Raw genomic sequence first — 23,427 nt, forward strand, 5'->3', positions numbered from 1 at the left:
GAAAATTCCATCTTAACAACAGACATCACAATAGAAACTTTCCACCACTCCTAACTCAAAATGAAATAACTTAGCGCTTTCCAAACTCATCACAGATTGGCTCAAAAACCAGAGCTGGAAAAGGTCTGCAGTTGGGAGTAATCAATATTTCCAGCTATGAGTATCTGTAAAAAGCAGATGGTGAGAAAATTAAATTGAGGCTGGCAGAAATAGTCTGTGATATTTCCACATCGTTAACATCTTGAACATACTTATCTCTATCATATTAGTTTACAAAAACACACTAGCTAAAAGCAAAGGAGACCCATGACAAATAAACATGGATAGAGAAAGGAATGGTGTGGAAGACTGGCCCAGTGACTGCAGAGCTGCTGTGCCAGGAGCCCTGCCTTTGGAGCAGTTGACATGCAAAATTTACTGAGTTTTAAGAAGTCTAGGCAAAGGGCCCTTGCCTAGGAATAAAAGTGTAAAATACATTACCTACAACAAATTACATCTAAACCCTAATTTTTCAGGGTCTAGTCTTGATCACCGTAGAATCTCAAAAGGAGCAAAAATCTCCCTCTACCACTGCCATGGGGGAAACTGCTTAAGAATCTCTTTTGACTTCTACACAGAGGAAACTGGTAAGTAGTTAGCTGATACAATCAAACTCACAAATCAGGCCAAAGTTAGAGCTTGGTACTGGAACCACAGCCCTTTGAAATGCAGCAAGATTAGCACATTACTAGGATTTAAGGGACATAAGACTTTTCATTGAATTTTTTGTAGGAAACGAAAAAGGGGATAATGAATCAAGCCTACTGGAAACATATAGGCAATGGAAACTGTGGAGGACCACAGACCATCTGACCCATGAAAATCGTAGAGTGGGTCACCACTGACTTTAAGCTGTTCACCTAAGAAGGAAGATTATGACTTATTTTGAGAGTAAGACATTTATGATGAAATAAGTCTTCAGAGGGCCCAACATCACTACTTGGTAAAAATAAATAAATAAAAGTAAATAAACACAAAAGCAAAACATTAGAAAAGACATGAAAAAAAAAATGCAGTTAGGATAATGACAAGAAATGAGTGGAAAGGATAGAACATGTCAGGCAAGATAGACTCTTTCAGGAAAATCACACAATTAATGGAGAAAAACAAAGGAATACAAGTCACTGTTGTTAACCATTTAAATGTGTGGTAAAAGCAAAGGCAAATCACTGGAATCAAGTTGTTAGCAACTTGAAATATTAACACAGTCATTTATTGAAGCTATTCTCTGATAACTAAAATATATTTTCCAATACAAATGGCCTCTCCAATCTGACCTTTGAGCGTCTTTGCCTTTGCATTTGTGTCCTGTGTCATGAAACAGAACGTTCCAGTCCAACTGCAAATAACGTGTCAATGTTCTTGTAGCACAGTTTCCATTTATCTGAACTTGTGAATAATGCTTGCTTTAGCACTGGCCCAATTTTATTTGCAAAGCATAATCAAATAGAGTCTGACAAGACTACTTTCTCTTGTTGAAATGATTATAAATCATGGGTGAAAATAAATGAAAATGAATCCAATGTGCAGGAAGGATATCAGTGATAATAACATTAAAGGTGGGTCTAGATGAGAATGTTATTGGTAAGATGAGATCCAGCGGTGAGTGAGGTGAATCACATGAGCTCAGTTCACTGAAGGTCATTTTCTTATAATCTCTTAAATTATAGAAAGGAGGGCTTTGGTGTTTACTATAAGTAGATTAGAGCAGGGTGAGAAAAAGAAACTAGATTCTTATCTTGCTCAGTTTGCTATTACTGAGATCACTGAAATTTCCCAAATTGCAAGATCTTCTCTTATAAAACCTATCAATCAGTTGGTTTCTTCGTTTAGAAAATAAAACTGCAAACATGTCTAAAATGTTTGATCCTTTTCTTCATCAATGATATCAAGTAAGTAACAATGACCCCATCGATGTTCTACTTAGACACAGAGAAAACTCTTTCCAAATTTACCTTTGCTGAAGCTTTTCAAATAAATTCTATGACATGTAGCTGAAACACTGTCGGTGGCCTTACCCACAAGCCTGGAGAGGGAAGGAGACAAAACACACCCAGGTAGTGACCTTAACTGAAACCCCTAACCAGTGAGACTTTATGCAAATTCAACAAAGCTTTTCATAGACTCCTTTAAACTCTGCAAATTATATGGGCCTCCATGGAGAAAGAATCTTAAAAGAAAAAAATAAGAGGGGATATATGTATACATATAGCTGAGTTACTTTGCTGTGGCGAAGCTAATACCATATTGTAAGCCAACTATACTCAAAAAAAAAAAAAACAACAACAACAACTTTGCAAAGTTTTGTATGTTCAGATCCATTCTTCCATGGTCTTCATGTATGTAAGAGGTATCTACTTGCTGAAGACCATTTTCTTCACTACAGGTTTTTGTACTTTCCAGGGGGTGATGCTTTTGCATGTAGAAACAGGCGGAATAGCACATGTTGATTTTGTAGTAAATGGCAATAGGATATTTTTAGAAAAATGAAGTACAGTTGATTTGCAATATTGTTGTTAGTTTCAGGTATATACAGCAAAATGATTCTGTTATGTGTGTATATATACACACATATATATATATTTTTATTTCCATTCTTTTCTTATAGATTATTATAAGATATTGAATATAGTTCCCTGAGCTCTACAGTAAATCCTGTTTCTCTGTTTTGTTGTATGGTAGTGGTTATTTGTTAATCCCATAGTCCTAACTTATCCTTCCACCTGCTTTCCTCTTTGATAACCGTAAGCTTGTTTTCTATGTCTGTGAGTCTGTTTCTGTTTTGTAAATATTAACAAATTTATCTGTACTGTTTTTTAGATTCCACACATAGGTGACATATTTGTCTTGTCTGACTATATTCATTTGTATGATAATCTCTAGGCCTATCCATGTTGCTGCAAATGGCAGTGTGTCATTCTTTCTTACGGCTGAGTAATATTCCATTGTGATATGCACCACAGCTTCTTCACCCATTCGTCTGTCAATGGACATTTAGGTTGCTTCCGTGTCTTGGTTATTGCAAAAAGTGCTGCTATGAACATTGGGCTATGACTGTATCTTTTAAAATTAGTTTTTGTCTTTTCCAGATATATACCCAAGAGTGGGATTGCTGGGTCATGTGGTAACTCTATTTTTAGCTTTTTAAGGAACCTCCATACCGCTCACCATAGTGGCTGCACCAGTCTCCATCCCTGATTCCTTCTTCTCCACATCTTCTCCAGCATTTATTATCTGTAGATTTTTTAATGTTGGCCACACTTACTGGTGTGAAGTGAGACTTCATTGCAGTTTTGATTTGCATTTTTTAAAGTAATTAACAATATTGAGCATCTCTTCATGTTCCTGTTGGCCATCTGTATGTCTAGTTTGGAGAAATATCTGTTTATGTCTTCTGCCTATTTTTTGATTGAGTTGTTTGGTCTTTCTTTTATATTGATGAGCTGTTTGTTCATGTATTTTGGAAATTAAACCTCTGTCAGTTGCATCATTTGCAAATATTCTCTCCCAGTTCATCGGTTGTCTTTTCATGTTTTTTATGGTTTCCTTTGCTGTGCAAAAGCTTACAAGTTTGATTAGGTCCCATTTGTTTATTTTTGTTTTCATTTCTTTTGCCTTAGGAGAGTGATCTGAGAACATACTGCTATGATTTATGGCAGAGAGTGTTTTGTTTAGGTTCTCTTCTAAGTGTTCCATGGTGTCATATCTTATATGTAAGCATTCTTGAGTTTATTTTTGTGTTTGGTGCGAGGGTGTGTTCTAACATCATTGATTTACATGCAGCTGTCCAGCTTTCCCAGTACACTTGCTGAAGAGACTGTCTTTTCTCCATTGTATAATCTTGCCTCCTTTGTAGAAGATTAATTGACCAAAGGTGTGTGGGTTTATTTCTGGGCTCTCTATTTACAGCACTTTGCTTCTGCCCCACAATTTCAGAGTTAGCCCCTCCTTAGTGCATTCCTCTGTGATGGCACTTTCCACTCTGATGACCTGCTTAAGTATCTGTCTGCCTGACTATACTCTACCCCTCTTTGGACAGATATTTATTCACCTTTGTATCTGCAGTACTTTGGTCTGATACATTGTAGGACTACCATTAAAGTTTATTAAGTCAAAATATTTTGTTTAAATGGATCAAAATTTCTGTTCATGTCACAGAATCTTACCACAGAGATGTATTTCTTATTTTAAAATACAATCTCATAATCATTATTTTCTCCCATGATTCCTAATACCCACAGTAAAATGTCAGCAATGCTCAGCATCAGTTTAATCTATATCAAGATTGGAAAAGTCATGCAGCAAAGCCCTCCCTATAAGGATTCAGGCAGCTGGAGGGGAAACTAAATGTAAAATCAAGTCAGCAAAGATGAAAATTTATCCCCATTGAAACCGATAGCCATAATCTTAAATGTTTTATTGAACCATATCTCCTAGACATTTTAAAAGGTAACACTGGAATTTTTAATGCACAATGTCTCTTCTTATGACACCATAATGGTAGATGTATATCTTACACATTTGTCAAAACACAAAGAATGTTCAACACCGAAAGTGAACCGCAACGTACACTAAGGATTTGAGGTAACAGTGATGTGTCAATGTATGTTTATCACTGATTGTGTAACAAACACACCACTCTGATGTGAGATATTGATGGTGGGGAAGACTGCGGGGGAGATGGGGGTGAAAGGAATATGCGGGAACTCTGTACTTTCAGCTCTATTTTACTGTAAAGCTCCAAAAATAAAGTATTAATTTTTAAAAAAAAAGATAACATGAAGTATTCCTTTTCTTAGGACTGCAATCTGGTTACTCAAGCACAGTTTCACAGAAGAAATATACAGACAAGATCATGTTTGAGAGAGCCCCTGTTTATCCTATTGACTTTTGTTAAATCCTCTACTATTTCAACCAAAGTTATTGATTAAGTAAAGATGCTATTTGATCATTTGTCATTTCTTAATAGATTTCACAGAAAGGAATCAGACAGCAACATGTGGTATGACTGATAGGAAACTTCAGTGCCATGCCATAGACCATCAACCCTGCTGATACAGTTCCTCTGGATCTGCCCAGCTCTGGTACACACAGGCTTTGCATGTGCTGCCAAGCAGCCTTTGAAACAGCAGCTACATTAGTGTGCCACTGAGGTGGCTTCAACAGCCCACTGTGAATTTCAGAGGGATTTCCCCCCTCCCCCTGAATCAGGAGTTTAGTTCTCCATTTGGGCTTCAAAGCACACAATTGTAACTGCATGCAAATGCTTGAGCTTGAAAGTCTATATCAAGGTAGCAAAAGATTGGAGGTTTAAGGAATTACTAATACATAAGTAAGAGAGACAAATACTTATTTGCTCTCTCTTACCAGAGCTTCCTAACATGCTATCAAGAGAACATTATTTGTGCAAACTATTTCCCTACTTACTGAAAGTACAGTTCTCAAAAATGTTAGGACATTGCTGCACACCACCCACCTCCATTTAGACTGATAAATGTACATAGGTTCTCAGAAGATCAGCAGTGGTTAATTTTAAAAGTTTATTTAGCTTTAACCCAACATTTCCCAAACTTATGTGGTTCCAGAACCATTGCTACAGCTGGTATCATAGTTCTAATAACACTTATTAACATCCAAAGGAATTACTGTTACAGAAATATGCTTTGCAAATTATTAGTATATTTTGATAGCAATAATAGTGGCCTTTAGAAGTAAACTTTAAATCATTTTTCTCTATCATAACATGTCCACAATTATCCAGAGGAATGAGAGGTTATTAAATAAATAAACATGAGCAATGCTGAAGATTTTAACTGAAAAGTAACTATGGATTGAACTACAAGAAACACACAAATGAATGTCTTTATGTCATACATCTCTGAACCTCATCATTTTTGTCTGGGTAACTTCCCGAGGCCAGCTTATTTCACTAGTTTTCTTCCTAAATGCATCACATTATCTTTCAAACATCAAATGTAAGTAAATTTTTAAATATAAATGTGATTCCTTAAAATATTTTTTTATCCTAATGACAGAACTAACTAGAAAGAGTAATACTCAATTCCCTTTTGTCAACTATACCTAATACTTTCAGAAGCTTGCTTCTCTAAGTAAAATTCGTTTTGTCTTTTCAGGGGTAAAATATAAACTGGACAGTCTATAAATAAATCACACTGTATATACAAACTCTGTAAGAGCTTATATTGAACCAACCCCTCTTCCCTAATAATTAGTGATTAGTCATCTGGTTTCAGGAGACCCCAGTTCGATTCCTGGGTTGGGAGGATCCCCTAGAGAAGGAATAGACTACCCACTCCAGTATTCTTGGATGTCCCTTGTGGTTCAGCTGGTAAAGAATCTGCCTGTAATGTGGGAGACCTGGGTTCAATCCCTGGGGTTGGGAGAAGGAGAAGGCTATTCACGCCAGTATTCTGGCCTGGAGAATTCCGTGGACATACAGTCCATGGGGTCACAAAGAATCAGACACAACTGAGCAAGTTTCACTTTCACTTTCTTGGGGTTTTATTTTAATTCTTGATTTTTATTAAAGCTACACTGTATCTCTCCAGAGACACTGCCAAAATTCAAATCATCATCTAAAAATTATATTATTGGCCTGGCTGAATATATTCTTATTTTTACCATAAGCAGTTTTTATCCTGATACTGTGCAATTCTTTTGTATCAGTGTATTTGCATATTATGTCATATTTTATGTTAATGATTCTTTTGTTTGTAGTTTTTTTTTTAATTTTACTTTATTCTTATCCTAAGCAGTGGTATACAAAAAACTCAGTTTGATATATTACTTATTTGAACTAAATATTAAAATTCATGTGCTCCTTAAGATCAACTTGTATGTCACAAGTAGAATATCTAGCACATACCTTGGAAAGCACATGGAAATTTCTTGCCACAGAAATAAGGAATGAGATGTGAAGTAGGGAAAAGTTAGGGTAATTTCTCATAACTCTCCTTCCTACCAGATACATGCATTGTACAAATAAACTAAAAAGTATTTCTATACACTGCTTTCTGAAAGAAAAAAAAAGTCTTTTAAAATATTGTGATCAAATGAATTTATAGTCAAGGACTATCCAAATCATGGAGGGGACCCATCTCTAGTCTCCATGATACAGTAAATCCACCAAATGAAACGTTTCATTGAAACATGCAGTCTTTATGAAAAAACAAGCATCCTCTAGAACCAAAGATTGATTTAACATGTGGTATGTGTGTGTGTGTGCCTCTGCAGGCCTAAATTTCTTTCTTTCTGTCTAATCAAGTGACCTAGTCTCATTTGGTTAGGTTTTAACCGCAAACATCACTGTATGCTCATTTTTTTTTCAAGATACACGTCACAACACACCAAGAAAGGGGGAACTTCCAGCGTCTGTGGCAACATCACTTGATAAACAGACTTGTCTGCACAGCGAGGGCCTGTGAGCCGTCACTATATAAAGCGGCAGAGACGCGGATTCACAGACATTTGCCTCCGGAGACGATGCGAGCAGCAGCCATCTCCACGCCAAGGTTAGACAAAATGCCAGGCATGTTCCTCTCTGCTAACCCAAAGGAACTGAAAGGAACTGATCATTCACTTCTAGATGACAAAACGCAGAAAAAGAGGCCCAAGACTTTGTAAGTTCCTTCATTTTGTGAACTTGGACTTAGGTGATCTTTAATGGCAGAACGATTGAAAATGAATGGAAGAAAATATGAGCCTTTAGTTTAGCTAGACCAGAGCAAGGACCTCTGTGAATTATAAGTATATTTGGTTGTATTTAAAAGTGAATCATGCTAGGGCATTAAATGAAGTGGGAATTCTTCCAGACTTTGGCTCATAAAAAGTGGCTGTCTCTTTAATATAGCCATACATTGTATCAGCTTTTTTCCTGATTCCTTAGAGAGGTTAACTTCATGTTCTTTTCTTTTTAATAAAAGGTATTGTACTGAATAAACATGAATATTTACTTTTGTGTCTTTTGTAGTGGAATGGACGTGAAAGCATACCTGAGATCTATGATCCCACATCTGGAATCTGGAATGAAGCCTTCCAAGTCCAAGGACCTGTAAGTATACTAATACATGCAACTGTCACTATATAAGCAGCCTCTGCACTAGCTCTATATTCTAACATGACAGTAATACTGATATAATGGACTTTGTTTCTTTTAAGGAACAAGCCTAATAAGATTAAGCTACATTAGTACCAATGTAAATTAAGTACAAATGTGTGTGCATATGTTTGCTATTTATTATACTGTTAGGCTATATTTGGATATTTTTCACATGTTACTGGCAGATACTTTCATAACAATAGTAATTCTAAGCGAATTATTATTTTCTTATAGATACATTTTAATAAAATTTATTAGTCATAGAATCTTAGTTTGGGAAATTATCAAAATGCAGCAGCATTCTGATTTCATTTGTGTTTACACAAAAAAATACTCATGGATGTAAATACTGCCCCCTTGCAGACTCTCTGCTGATGAAGTGAAGCAGTGGTCTGAATCCCTGGAAAAACTTCTTGCCAACCAAAGTAAGTGCAGATGAACTGTTGGATGTCTCTGGCTTTATCTCAGTGTGCAGACAAATTGAACAGACTCATTAAAGTACAGTGTTGTGGGTGGAGGGTGTGTGGAAAGCTGCCCTCTGGTAGTTGTGCAGCACTGACAACTTCAGCACGTTATGCCTCACTGTGGTGTCACGGCTCAGAGCTCAGTGCTGCTTCCACCCTTTAGAAAAATTTGCCAAGGCATCTAGGTACTTCCAGGGGTCATTATAGGAGCAAAATTTAAAATTAGGCTGGGTTTCTGGAGTTTAAACTTTTAAGAAGTCAATTAAACATCTCAACCACTATTTTGAAAGCTTACCTAAAAGATGTATTTTTGTACCATGGGATATAAGGAGCAGGATTCACTCAGTCCATTAATTATATTCTCCATTCATATATGTGTTAAATCACTCATTCAGCCCACTTTTATGTGCAGGCATTTTTAGAGCAACAAGGATTCAAAAGCAGTGTCTTACTGCCTTGAAGGTGGTTGACACACATGGCATATAATCACATTATATAAAACATGACACATTATAACATAGATATGGTAATAAAAGACTTTAAACCACAGAGTCTTGTGGGGAGTTTCTGATGAAGACGGTGAATGAAATCAGCTCACCTTAACCCTCATCATAGACATTGGGATCCTGTTAAAATTAGGACCTCAGTCAGGGACATAGATGGGCAGCTTGTCCCTATCCGGGGAGCTGATCCTCTTCTCCCAAACACCCTCACATGGGGATCAAGTAGTTCAATCTGGTTCATCTGCTTATTATCTGCCTTAGTTTACAATTCAGAAAAACAAATGATGCTATAGAAATAGCCCATTGAAAGGCCTCAGTAATATAATCAGTACAGCATACATATGTAACATACAGGCCTCACATCTTCTGACTTATGTGAGTTGGATGGAGAAATTATATTTGCTAATGATTAGCATGCAATCAATGCCTTTTGTCAGTATTTTATTCCCTAAAATACTCTGCATTCTGGCTGGGTTGGTAGTACAAGAGACTGTTTTTTAATCTGCAGAGCAGAATTTTAATTTGATTAGCAGATGAAAGTAAAGCACAGTTTTGTAGCTACCACTAAGCAGCTTTGTGACTGTGACAAGTGAATTTGACCACAGATAACTATAAATGAAGGGATCTCTAAGGCTTTCCCATCTCTACAAACAGCTATTTCAGCAGGAGCCAACTCTCTCCTTTGTACACAGAGACTATGCTAGTATTTTTCTTGTAAAATTTCTCCAAGTTATTCATTTATTGGCTCAACTAATTTATCTTACCCCCTCACTCTGTCTTTTTAGCTGGTCAAGACGTCTTTGGAAACTTCCTGAAGTCTGAGTTCAGTGAGGAGAATATTGAGTTCTGGCTGGCTTGTGAAGACTATAAAAAAACAAAGTCTGATCTTTTGCATTGCAAAGCGGAGAAAATCTATAAGGCATTTGTGCAGTCAGATGCTGCCAAACAAGTGAGTTTATTACCATCAGCTTATATGTAAAGGAATTTAGATACAGGATAACATTCAACATAGTTGCAAGATGAAATCCTTTCTGAGCATCATGATTTTCACTGCTGTATATCTAAGTGTATTTCTATAGTTCAGTGCAATGATAATCTAATTTTCTATATCTGTGAAAACATTAAATAAAAGATTGGTTTTGTAAAACAAGCTAACTTGATAGGGTGGGGTAAGGAGTAAGGTGACACTTACCAGAACTGTGTGTCAGGGGACCCTGGATGAGCTGGCTTATCTTGGATTAGGAAAAGGAGGGATTAGTGCAATACATGGATTACAGCAGCAGAAGTATTTCCAGTTAGAAGTAATGCCCACTTCATGCTAAATATTCCTGGTTCAAGCATCCTGTGTTCCTGTAAATGTGCACATCACATTTTTTGATACATGTGTCACCTTATATAAATATTTAAGAGAGACTGTAAGCTAACTTGGAACAAAGATATCTCTGCCTCTTTGTGATATTTCTTTTTAACTCCTCCACACCTAGTAAAAGGCATGTTTAGCATAGGCATTCAAGAGATATTCAAGCTGATTTAAATAACAGTTTAGAGCCACCATCCCCAGATAGTTTAAAAGCAACAGTAACATCATAAAATATACAACAAATGGGAAGTGTATATGAACTAATGTGGATTTCTTTTTTAGATCAATATTGACTTCCGCACTCGAGAATCTACAGCAAAGAAGATTAAAGCACCAACACCCACGTCTTTTGACGAAGCCCAAAAAATCATATATACTCTTATGGAAAAGGACTCATATCCCAGGTTCCTCAAATCAAATATATACTTAAATCTTCTGAATGACCTTCAGGCTAATAGTCTAAAGTGACTGGCTCCTGGCTGGAGGGAATTAGTGATGGCATCAAGTACAGAAGGAAGGCAAGAGAGTGGCTCCCTGGGGGAACACTTTGGCCTTTTTGGACAACTCACAGGCCCAAGGGAAGAACCCATGACTCAGAACAGACTAACATGGAAGCTATCCAGGCTCAGGGCTGAAGACGTGTGAGGTGAACATTAGAGATGGTAGAAGGAAGGAGATGCTGTGGTACTGTCATAAAATCAAGTGGACCTGCGTATTAGAACATCCCTCAGCACTGAGAAGGCCGGGTAACACTCGCCACACAGAAACTGTGAAAAAAGATTTTGAAACTCATTAAAACATGCTGTAAGCTTCAAGGTCAAGTGGTATTTATGCTGCATAGTATTATACAGAGACTGGATTGAGCTGCTGAAATTTCTTTTACTTTGAAAAGTCTGTGTTTCAGAATCTCCATTGCTGTTGCAGACCAAGTTTTTCAGTGTTGTTTGTTTGATTGTTTGGGGGGCTTGAAAGAGATGAAGAAGAGAACAATGTATTTAACTTAAGCTATTGCCTTAAAGTTGGAAAGTCAGAATATATTTGTAAATTAAATTATCACAGTGTCAATAATAAATGTGAGTTTTGTATTAAAAATATAGAAACGATTTCTGTTTATATTTTCTTGCCATCTTTAAAATCTGGCGCTTATTTTTCAGATTTAACAAAAATTTAAGCAAGAGTCTACTCTCTTTTACCTCTTCAACATCAAAAACTATCATCCAATTAATTTATATTATATGTATTATGTGCATGTATTGGACAGAATTCATTAGTCTTCTCTCTTCTATCACAATGTATAAAGATAAAACAAATATAATATGCTCTCATACAGTCATGCTTCAAACTGATGAGAAATTGAAGTCTTTAAAAGGAATGGGAAATTTATTTCAAGTCATCTAATTAACAACTAGTAGTTTATTATGTTTTAAAGCTTATAAAAGTCAAATGTATTTTCTCATTTAATGTCTATATCAATCCTATGAAAGCAGTGACTAGTAAGATTAAATTGCTATTTCCCAAATTTAACTACTAAAATTACCTAGGATGTTAAAAAACAAAACACCAATTTCAGGACCCTACTCCAGACTGACTGAAGCAGAATCCCCAAGGTAGAGAATCTATATTTTAAGAGGAAATTCCAGGTGATTCTGAAGATGCTCTGGTTATCCAGGGTCAGGAATCCTGGGGTTAAGAGAGAGTCCTAAAGCCAGGGATTATATACATAAACCTTCTGAGCACACCATTTCTGCTCCTTCTACTCCACAACACTGCCCTCAACTGGCCAGAAGACATTTCCTAAATCCTCAAGTCTTCTGCAGTCCTAGGTGTTACTTAAATAGGAACATAAGACTGCTCTGTAGGAACACCTACATAAAGATAATCAAGATGATGTATAGCCCAGCGTATCCTGCAAAGTTGTATCTTCCCATGCACCCGTGTCCCACGTATTATTGAATCATCAGCCATCCACACACCACAATGTGATACTCTGGACATTCTCAGTACACACTAGGCTGTCATTAGGCACATAGCAATGGTGCAATATGTAGATGGGTTTTAAAAGTACTGTTCCTGAATTTCCACGGGACAATCCAAATTGTCTCTCAGTTCAGTTCAGTTCAGTTCAGTTGCTCAGTCATGTCTGACTCTTTGCGACCCCATGAATCGCAGCACACCGGGCCTCCCTGTCCATCACCAACTCCCGGAGTTCACTCAAACTCACATCCATTGAGTCAGTGATGCCATCCAGCCATCTCATCCTCTGTCATCCCCTTCTCCTCCTGCCCCCAATCCCTCCCAGCATCAGTCTTTTCCAATGAGTCAACTCTTCACATGAGGTGGCCAAAGTACTGGAGTTTCAGCTTTAGCATCATTCCTTCCAAAGAAATCCCAGGGCTGATCTCCTTCAGAACAGACTGATTGGATCTCCTTGCAGTCCAAGGGACTCTCAAGAGTCTTCTCCAATACCACAGTTCAAAAGCATCAATTCTTCGGTGCTCAGCTTTCTTCACAGTCCAACTCTCACATCCATACATGACCACTGGAAAAACCATAGCCTTGACTAGACGGACATTTGTTGGCAAAGTAATATCTCTCCTTTTCAATGTCTCTACCTTAACTTAATTCCATGATTTAGCAGCTATAACTATTATAAAAGAGGCTTAGGAGGGAAGTCCGGTTTCATCACCATCATCAGGTATTTCTTTCCCTTACTCATTCCATCACAAAATTCCCTCGGTTATCCTTCTAAAATCTACGTGTGCAGTTGGCATGTCACTTGCTCTTTTTCTGTGCCCCCTGCGCTAACATGGGATCTCACTGCTTGCTCATTCATGTGATTTGTTTCCTTTCTTCCAGACAATTATTTTCAATCCATCCTCTGAATAGCCACAGACGTCACTTTCCAAGACTCAGATCTGGCCATGTCATCTCCCATGACATACAATATAGAGTATAAATTTCACTTTCTAGAATTAGAAACATTCCTAGTGAGATCTTCAAGGTATAATTTGCATGACTCCCCTCTAGGTATCCTTCCTACTTGACATCACTCTGCATTACTTGTCTTTTTTGAAGAAGCCTTCATCTTCACTTTCCTTTGGTTAATCTACTATCTCTACAAATGCTTTTTCCTACCTCCTTCTAGTTTTCAAAATCCAATGAATTCTTCAAGGCACAGGTAGAATTACTCTTCTATAAAGGCTTTCTAATACCTTATATCACTATATAGTTATTTTCAATGTCTACTGGAGGTGAACTGAGTCCATATAAACACAAAACACTCTGCACCTATTTCTAGCACTGCCGTCATGTTAAATAGTTCAGGCTCTTCAAACTGTGAGGAATTAGAAGTGCCACTGTCTAATACACACATTGGTCATAAAATATATGGTTCTGGTCTTTGTCTTCATAAGATATCATGTTAAACAGACATCCAATTTAAGGACAGATGATCAAAACAAACATGTAAGACATTTCTTCACTTTCAAAATGACAAAAAAATGTCACCATGGCTGCAGAGATTCAAGATATTGCAGAAAACTTGAAAAGATTTCTTTTCATTGGCATTGCTTATTATGGTGTGGATGTTTTACTAAATCATTTACAGGAATATGATTAGAGAAATCTGATCCACTCATTCCATCTGAGATGCTCAGCTCATATGCTGTGTTCTATTGTAATAGTAAAGCACTGGCAGTGAACAATAAGTATGATTTGTATGTATGAAAATCAATTCATCTAAAAATTAAAAACAAATATACTTTTCTCAGACATATTTTACATTAATCCTAATATAGTATGTATATTTTAGAAAAGTTGGAATCTATGAAGGTAGAAATCAGATGCTCTGAATGAAGTCCAATAAAAAGTACACATTTAGCACATATAGGATAAAACTAAAGTTCAAATTTCTTTTACTTTGTATGCAAACATAGACTAGATTGGCTATATTAATAGGAATCTCTGATGATTTGTCATTAAAAATAAGAAATTCTGACATATGTGAAGGGAAAAATAGAGTAAAAGCTGAGTTGTTAGTACAGAAAAAGAGAATTTCCTCAAGACTGCATGAAATCCAATCTATAGAACAATAACAACAACAATATATACTGCCCAACTGCAGAAATACCACTACCTGTCTTGTTGAGACCAGTATCCTAAAAGTGTTACGGAACCAAACTAGGATCCACTTGCCCAACACACATCAAAACCAATCTACTGACTCCAGGCTGTGGTGGATCTACTGACAGCAGGCTGTGGCGGATCTACTGACAGCAGGCTGTGGCGGATCTACTGACTCCAGGCTGTGGCGGATCTACTGACAGCAGGCTGTGGCGGATCTACTGACAGCAGGCTGTGGCGGATCTACTGACTACAGGCTGTGGCGGATCTACTGACTACAGGCTGTGGCGGATCTACTGACTACAGGCTGTGGCGGATCTACTGACACCAGGCTGTGGCGGATCTACTGACACCAGGCTGTGGTGGATCTACTGACACCAGGCTGTGGTGGATCTACTGACACCAGGCTGTGGTGGATCTACTGACACCAGGCTATGGTGATCTACTGACAGCACATTGAGGTTTATTGCCAGGCATCCAACGTGGGACCAAGCAAGGAAAATAGGCTGAAGAGTCTCAAACTCCACAGTGGCTTTTAGGGAAGGGTTTTTGAAGTCAGTGTTAGGGTGAGGATCGCAGGGTGTCTGATTAGCTCATGGACATTCTTCTGATTGGCTGATGATGAGGTAACAGGTGGTATTTTGGGAGTCAACATCTCAACGTTCTGGTTCCAATCAGTCTAGGGTCTACCTGCTTGTGAACAGCATGCAGTTAATTTCTTGCACCTGGTGGGGTTTTCAGTTCAGTTCAGTCGCTCAGTCGTGTCTGACTCTTTGCGACCCCACGAATCGCAGCACACCAGGCCTCCCTGTCCATCACCAACTCCAGGAGTTCACTCAGACTCACATCCATCAAGTCAGTGATGCCATCCAGCCATCTCATCCTCTGTCGTCCCCTTCTCCTCCTGCCCCCAATCCCTCCCAGCATCAGAGTCTTTTCCAGTGAGTCAACTCTTCACATGAGGTGGCCAAAGTACTGGAGTTCCACCTTTAGCATCATTCCTTCCAAAGAACACCCAGGGCTGATCTCCTTCAGAATCAACTGGTTGGATCTCCCTGTAGTCCAAGGGACTCTCAAGAGTCTTCTCCAACACCACAGTTCAAAAGCATCAATTCTTCGGCACTCAGCCTTCTTCACAGTCCAACTCTCACATCCATACATGACCACAGGAAAAACCATAGCCTTGACTAGACGGACCTTTGTTGGCAAAGTAATGTCTCTGCTTTTGAATATGCTATCTAGGTTGGTCATAACTTTCCTTCCAAGGAGTAAGCGTCTTTTAATTTTCTGGCTGCAGTCACCATCTGTAGCAATTTTGGAGCCCAGAAAAATAAAGTCTGACACTGTTTCCACTGTTTCCCCATCTATTTCCCATGAAGTGATGGGACCAGATGCCATGATCTTCGTTTTCTGAATGTTGAGCTTTAAGCCAACTTTTTCACTCTCCACTTTTACTTTCATTAAGAGGCTTTTGAGTTCCTCTTCACTTTCTGCCATAAGGGTGGTGTCATCTGCATCTCTGAGGTTACTGATATTTCTCCTGGCAATCTTGATTCCAGCTTGTGTTTCTTCCAGACCAGCGTTTCTCATGATGTACTCTGCATATAAGTTAAATAAACAAGGTGACAATATACAGCCTTGACGAACTCCTTTTCCTATTTGGAACCAGTCTGTTGTTCCCTGTCCAGTTCTAACTGTTGCTTCCTGACCTGCATACAGATTTCTCAAGAGGCAGGTCAGGTGGTCTTGTATTCCCATCTTTTTCAGAATTTTCCACAGTTTATTGTGATCCACACAGTCAAAGGTTTTGGCATAGTCAATAAAGCAGAAGTTGGGGTTTTAGTATCTGCAAAATAACTTGAGGACATGGTGGCTCAGAATATTATCTACAGCCCCTAAGGAGAAAAATAAAGGTTCATGATTCTGTTTTATGGCTAAAATACCATTATTTTATCTTGTTTGACTGTTTTCCTTTCTGTATTTTCTCACTTCTCTGATTAAGTGTGCTCTTTGGAACTCAGGGAAGACCTAGGAGGCTAAAGGTTTTCTACAAACAAGAGACTGGGGACATAAGGGAGGGGAGTCTACCTCAGGAAAGCTCTGCAAGGTCCTGCTTAGTTTCAAAAGCTAAAAATGTATCACTCCTATGGCAAAATTTTGCATCTTACTCAGTTCCTAATCTAAATGAAACTTGTCTACAAATAAGTCAGTGGCAGAATATAGAACCTTCTATGGATGTTTCTATATAGTCAGTATTTAACTGGGTATGTACCCCTCAGTGGTTCATTTCACTTGAAATTTGAAAACAGGACGAAAAGAGAAATGAAAGAGAGGAAGGGAAGGATAGATGGAGAGAGAAACGAGTTGGCTGAGTGTCTTGAATGTTTATATTACCTTACATCTCATTTGAAAACCTGACTTCCCTGAAATGCCACACATATTTTATCTTCTCAAATTGAAGTTTAAGGCCAAAAGTGATTGTGCTATAGTTTAGAATTGTCTATATTATTTTAAAACTGCCATAATTGATGAAACATTAGGCTAAGGATTCTAATCCAATCCCAAAAGAACCAAATTTATAAACCCATGTGGATCTTGCCTTAATCTGGAATGTTGCCATTTGGGGAAGACCTGTGGCAGGAGTCTTGATGATTGAAAAAGAAGTCAGGTTCCCAGGCTCAGGGAGCTGTTCGGTTTACATAAGAAGGAATGGCGCACGGTAAGCCCGTGTCTTAGACATGGACCACTGTGTTGGCCATGTCATTACACTTCAGAATTAAATGTCCTTATCATCCTTCCTCTCTCTCCTATCAATCTCCAAGCAGAGTCAGAGGTCCACAATCCATGTAGCTGAGTATGTGCAATTTCTAAGAGTTTAGGGACCCTCCACACAGACACTCTCCATGTCACTCAGAGAAAAACCAGCCTCCTATTTCTCAAGTGAAAAGCATAAGCCTTCTAAAAAGTTCTTTAACTGCACATTTTCTTAGCAAAAAATAGTTACTCAAGTAGTAATGGTTTAAAATAGACATCAGATTGGTTCATCCGGGAAAAGATTTTGGTTTTGTTCTGATTTTAATATGCACTTTTGCTTGTTATGATATTAGCTGGCTCATTTCTCCATCTTTTCCAGAGGAAAGGGATAATTGGGTTGGATCTTGAAGAATAAATAAACCCCATCCAGGGAAGAAAGAAGGTGAGGACATTTCAGGAAATAGTTTGTGAAAAGGTCAGGAAATAAGAAAAAATTATACTCTGTATTCAGCAATGGTGATTTATTCAGTGTGGCTGGACTATATGGGGGCAAGAGGATAAAAGGAAGAGCAGAGAAGGTAGTTTAGGGCATATTCTGAAAAGAAACACAGTCGTTCCAAAGAGCATGAGTTTTATCCTTTATATGATAGGTCACCACTGAAGTTTGAAGAAATGAGCAAAAGACAGAACTATTGGCGTTGACTTACAAGTTACTTGTTGAGTCCACATCAGAACTCTCTGGGATAACCACTCTTAACCTCATCTTATTGATCAACAAAAGTATAACCAAAAAGATGGACAAATTTATCTAAGGGCACAGAACCAGTGAGTGGCAGACCCAGGGTTTGAATCCAGGTATGTGTGGCTTAGCAACTACGCAACAACAACAACAACAAGTGTGTGCTTCCGAAGACTCTGCACTGTGTCAAGCTCCTTCCTGCAAGTGACATGACTACTTTGTGTTTTAAAAGCTAATTCCGGATTTGGTGTGGAAGACAATTACAAAGGAAGACATAACTCAGGAAGAAAAGCTAAAGAGGAAAGCAGTTTTGTAGCCCAGCAAGAGAGAATCAGGGCAGAAATCAAGGCAATGGGAAGAGGGAGAAAGGACAAGATTCGGGGAGTGATTTGCTGTGAGAATAATAAGATAGAAGAACATGGGTGGTACCTCTGTGGTGTCTAGCCTGGGCCCTTAAAATCACAACAATGCCCTTTCCAGCTCAGTTTTAAATAGATCACCTTTGAGGTCTTTCAGTTGCAAATATGCATCAAACAACTCAGAAGAAGGGATCCCTGGAGGAAGATTAAGGCATATGTTTGTAAGAGGCTCCACATGCAAAATAAATTATGTAGAGCTTTCAACAGATAACAGCTTATTCATAACGAACCTACATACAAAGCATTCCACATTTTTTCCCTCAAAGATCTCTAGGACAAAAGCAGAGTCTTGAAAGCCCTCATCCAGACTGAGAATAAAAACCAAGGATGAAGATACTCAACAGATTTGCAGCAAGAAATTGCTGAGATTGAAAGCACCTTTTAAAGACAGAAAACAAAACTGAAGTGTAGGATCCAGACGAGAGAGACAAGGCTGTCAGACAGAAACAGAAACTGCCCCAGTGATGAGCAGCAGCAGACAGCATGAAGGGGTGTGATGACCGTGACTCTGCGGCAGGAATTCTGTGTCCTCAGAGGGCAGGCTTGGCCCCTAGCTTGACAGTGGATCCATGTGACCAGTGGAATGTTCTAGTGCTCATTTCTTATCCATGGAGACAAGAAAGAAGATGAGAAACCTGAAGGTAGCCAGTCATTCCCCTGGCACACTTTTTTCCTTCAGTCATTCTTACCTTAACTCCTCAAAATAGGTGACGAGTTTGCCCTTCATTTCTGGAGAGAGACAGAAAACGGACAGGAATGGAGCGGAGTTCAGATATTATCCTATCCTCTCCCCACACTACCTGTTGCTATTTTAGTCAAACCCAGAAGGTAAAAATTCAGTTTTTTAAAATTCAGGCTAGGTTTAAATCAGTAAAATTGGCATTCTTTCCACTGGTCTTACCTTTCATGCTCTGCCTTGAAACCCTCAGCTTGAGATATCCATAGAAACAGACTGTGTCTTACTCTTTTGATTTTTTTTACCTTAAATCTGTCAGTTAATTCAGTGCTTACAAATGACCCACTGCTAACAAGTCATGGGTAGAACACGTTCCCATATAAAGAACTGAGTAAGATACTTCCTGGGATGTTTATTTGGCATGGTTTTGACTAGAATGATCATAATTCATACTATCTAAGGAGGTGATTAGAAGTCTCAAAGTTGAGGGGGAAAATAAACACAAAATACTCCTTGCTCAGGGGTTTCTTAATTCATATTCAGAATTCTAGGCTCCACTGTGTGCCTTTAGAATTGAACTAGATGATGGCTTCCTTGATAGACTCACCAATCAGTGATACCTGCTTCATGCCAAAAGCTTTGCTGGGTGCCAGGGAAACAGAGATGACTAAGATACGGCTCCAGCTAGTGAGAGGCTCTTGGTGCTCTTGGAAAGAAAACAGCAGAAGGAGAGGCAGGCAGATAGACTAAGCATTTTGAGAGAGATGAGGAAGAGCGGCAAGCAAGACTGTCTAAGAGACACCCTCCCCTGAGCTTTCTCTGGGTCCCTGATGAAAATCCACACAGGACTGGCACCCCCTCTTCCCCATGATGGGAGAGACTGTGTGGTCCCAACCTGCTAAAAAGCCTCCAGGTGCCATCAGCTCCATATGCAATGTCCATGGGCATCCAGTCACATCAAGCATGCCTCCTTCAGCAAGTCCTCTCCCTCCACACTCACAAACTTGGCTGGATGGTGCATGCCCCTTTCCAGAGTGCCTGTTAAAGAGCGAAAGCAGCCCAGACCTCCTCTCCCCAGATTCTGGGAGGCTAAGGAACCACATACGTCCTGCCCTTCTGCTCCTGTGGACTTCCTGGGGTCTATCCCAGTCTCCTCTCAACAGACAGAACAATGGGCCATGTGAGCTCAGAGGAGGGACTGGGGATTTTGTCCTGGAGGAAGGATGTGGCTTCAGAGAATTGGCAGGTACACAGCAAAGCAGGGGTTAAACTCAGAATAACCCAGGTGACTTTTTGAACTATTACTGGATTAACTGCAACCTCTGAAACTCAAATAAATGAAAATTCTGGCATTACTGAGCTATACCATTAAAGGGCTAGAACAAGTCTGTCCTACTACTTACTAATATTACTTGGGTCACATCTATAATTTTTTGCTTTCACCATTATTATTGTCCTCAAGTAATGATTTCTTTTCCTCTTTCCTTGTATGAGGGTATGGTAGAGACTGCTTAGAGGCTCACCAGTTTTAGGCTTTTTCCATGGATGCCAGGAAAACCATATTTCCCAGCCCCCTTAGAGTGAAAGGCAAATGCAGAACCTTCTATGCAGGCTTCCCAGATGGTGCAGTGTTAAAGAATCTGCCTACAATGCAGGAGACACAGGAGATGTGGGATGTGATCCCTGGGTCAGGAAGATCCCCTGGAGAAGGAGATGACAACACACTCCAGTATTCTTGCCTGGAGAATCCCATGGACAGAGGAGCCTGACGAGCTAAAATCCATGGGGGTCACAAAAAGTTGGACATGACTTAGCAACTAAACCACCACCACCATGAATATTTCTATACAGTCAGTATTTGGATATATACTTCTTAGTAGCTCTTTTATTTGAATTCAGCATTTTTTTCCTTCAACTGCAATTTAATATTTTACCATGAATTATTAGAGCCACAAAACTGAGTTCTGTGGGGTGAACAGAAGGGACAGACACCATTTCCAGAGCTGTCAAGAAGACACGCAGTTTGCCTCTTTCATCCCCACATGCACTGCCAGAAGCGAAGGACGCTGACATTGCAAAGTCACACGGAGGAATTGTCACACTTGAAACAGTGAAGCAAACTGCTTTGGCATTTGTGTGAGTGAAAACCAAAAGCCTCTTAAGACCTGGCAGTGATTTGTTAGCGTAACTAGAGAGTTTTATCCTGATAAATATAAAGACACTGATATATGTTTAAGTTTAAGCAATTTCTTTTTCATTTAGAAAGCTATATGGCACCATCCTGGAAAAAAAAAACAGGGCGAGGTCTCCACCCCAGTGCAGTGTTACTCAGTTCCCACACGAGGCAAAGATTATCTCTCTGACCCTGTGATGTTCTTCAAGATAGAGCTGCCTGGAAGAGAGGATGTAAGCCGTGGATGAGAACAATATGTGAAAAGCTTGTTTCGGATGCAACTGAGAACAGAAAATGCCAAAAACAACATAAAAAATGGGAGGTGACGACTAAGAAGCAGGAAAAGGATTAGTGATGGAAATTTCTGCAACTGATAAAAACATGACGTGGAAACAAGTTGGCCAGGCCATGTGTACTTTCAGCTCACTCACTCTGACTCCATTTAGGGCTACATACGATAGATGTAGATATAAATCCTCTGAGGTTTATAATCAGAGCCAATCACCAAGTAAAAGTCAGGATTCCAAGCAAATGTAGTGTGAGGCTCTGGAAAGCAGAGCTGCAGTTAAGCTGGGCATCAGGCAGGAAGTGTGAATTCAGTGCAAACCAGGAAGACTAGGGCAGTGAACTCACCAGGGCATTTTCCTGAGAGACCAAAGAACCACCTACGAAACAATTCATCCTAAAAGGAGAGAGGTTCAAAATGCACAAATCAGGCCTAAAAACAGTGGGGACAGAACCAGATAGAAAGCCCAGAAATACCCATGTACCTATGCGTACCTTATTTTTGACAAAGGAGGCAAGAATATACAATGGGGCAAAGACAGCCTCTTCAGTAAATGGTGCTGGGAAAACTGGACAGCTACATGTAAAAGAATGAAATTAGAACACTTCCTAATACCATACACAAAGATAAACCCAAAATGGATTAAAGACCTAAATGTAAGACCAGAAACTATAAAACTCTTAGAGAAAAACATAGGCAAAACACTAGATGACATAAATCAGAGTAAGATCTTCTATGACCCACCTCCTAGAGTAATGGAAATAAAAACAAAAATAAACAAGTGGGACCTGACTAAACTTAAGAGCTTTTGCACAGCAAAGGAAACTATAAGCAAGGTGAAAAGACAATCCTCGGAATGGGAGAAAATAATAGCAAATGAAACAACTGACAAAGGATTAATTTCCAAAATATACAAGCAGCTCATACAACTCAATGCCAGAAAATCAAACAACCCAATCAAAAAGTGGGGAAAAGACCTAAACAGACATTTCTCCCAAGAAGACATACAGATGGCTAACAAACACATGAAAAGATGCTCAACATAACTCATTATTAGAGAAATGCAAATCAAAACCACAATGAGATATCACCTCACACCAGTCAGAATGGCCATCATCAAATAGTCTACAAACAATAAATGCTGGAGAGGGTGTGGAGAAAAGGGAATACTCTTACACTGTTGGTGGGAATGTAAATTGACACCGCCACTGTGGAAGATGGTACGGAGATTCCTTAAAAAACTAGCAATAAAACCACATTTGACCTAGAAATCCCACTCCTAGGCATAAACCCTCAGGAAACCAGGGTTGAAAAAGACACATGTATCCCATTGTTCATTGCAGCACTATTTACAATAGCTAGAACATGGAAGGAACCTAGATGTCCATCAACAGATGAATGGATAAAGAAGTAGTGGTACATATACACAATGGAATATTACTCAGCCATAAAAAGGAATGCATTTGAGTCAGTTCTGATGAGGTGGATGAACCTAGAACCTATTATATAGAATGAAATGAGTCAGAAAAATAAAGATAAATATTGTATTCTAATACACATATACAGAATCTAGAAAAATGGTACTGAAGAATTTATTTACAGGGCAGCAATGGAGAAACAGACATAGAGAATAGACTTATGGACATGGGGAGGCAGGGGAGAGGGTGAGATGCATGGAAAGAGTAACTTGGAAGCTTACATTACCAGATGTAAAATAGATAGCCAACGGGAATTTGCTGTATGGCTCAGGAAACTCAAACGGGGCTCTGTATC

General features: G+C 38.9%; 1 protein-coding gene across 2 annotated transcripts; it reads left to right on the plus strand.

The window, feature by feature from the left end:
* Positions 1 to 7,505: 7,505 nt before the first annotated feature.
* RGS1 (regulator of G protein signaling 1) lies at positions 7,506 to 11,574 on the plus strand. Of its 2 annotated transcripts, none has more exons than XM_005897388.3 (5): positions 7,506 to 7,679; positions 8,030 to 8,110; positions 8,522 to 8,583; positions 9,911 to 10,074; positions 10,768 to 11,574. In XM_005897388.3, exons 1-5 carry the CDS (start codon positions 7,543 to 7,545, stop codon positions 10,951 to 10,953), a joined length of 630 nt encoding a protein of 209 aa, XP_005897450.1. In that variant the 5' UTR covers positions 7,506 to 7,542; the 3' UTR covers positions 10,954 to 11,574. The 2 variants fall into 2 exon arrangements, with proteins under 2 accessions (XP_005897450.1, XP_014334195.1); XM_014478709.2 differs by having other exon boundaries at positions 7,521 to 7,571.
* Positions 11,575 to 23,427: the final 11,853 nt, after the last annotated feature.

This window comes from Bos mutus, chromosome 16, assembly GCF_027580195.1.
Source record: "Bos mutus isolate GX-2022 chromosome 16, NWIPB_WYAK_1.1, whole genome shotgun sequence".
NCBI lineage: Eukaryota > Metazoa > Chordata > Mammalia > Artiodactyla > Bovidae > Bos > Bos mutus.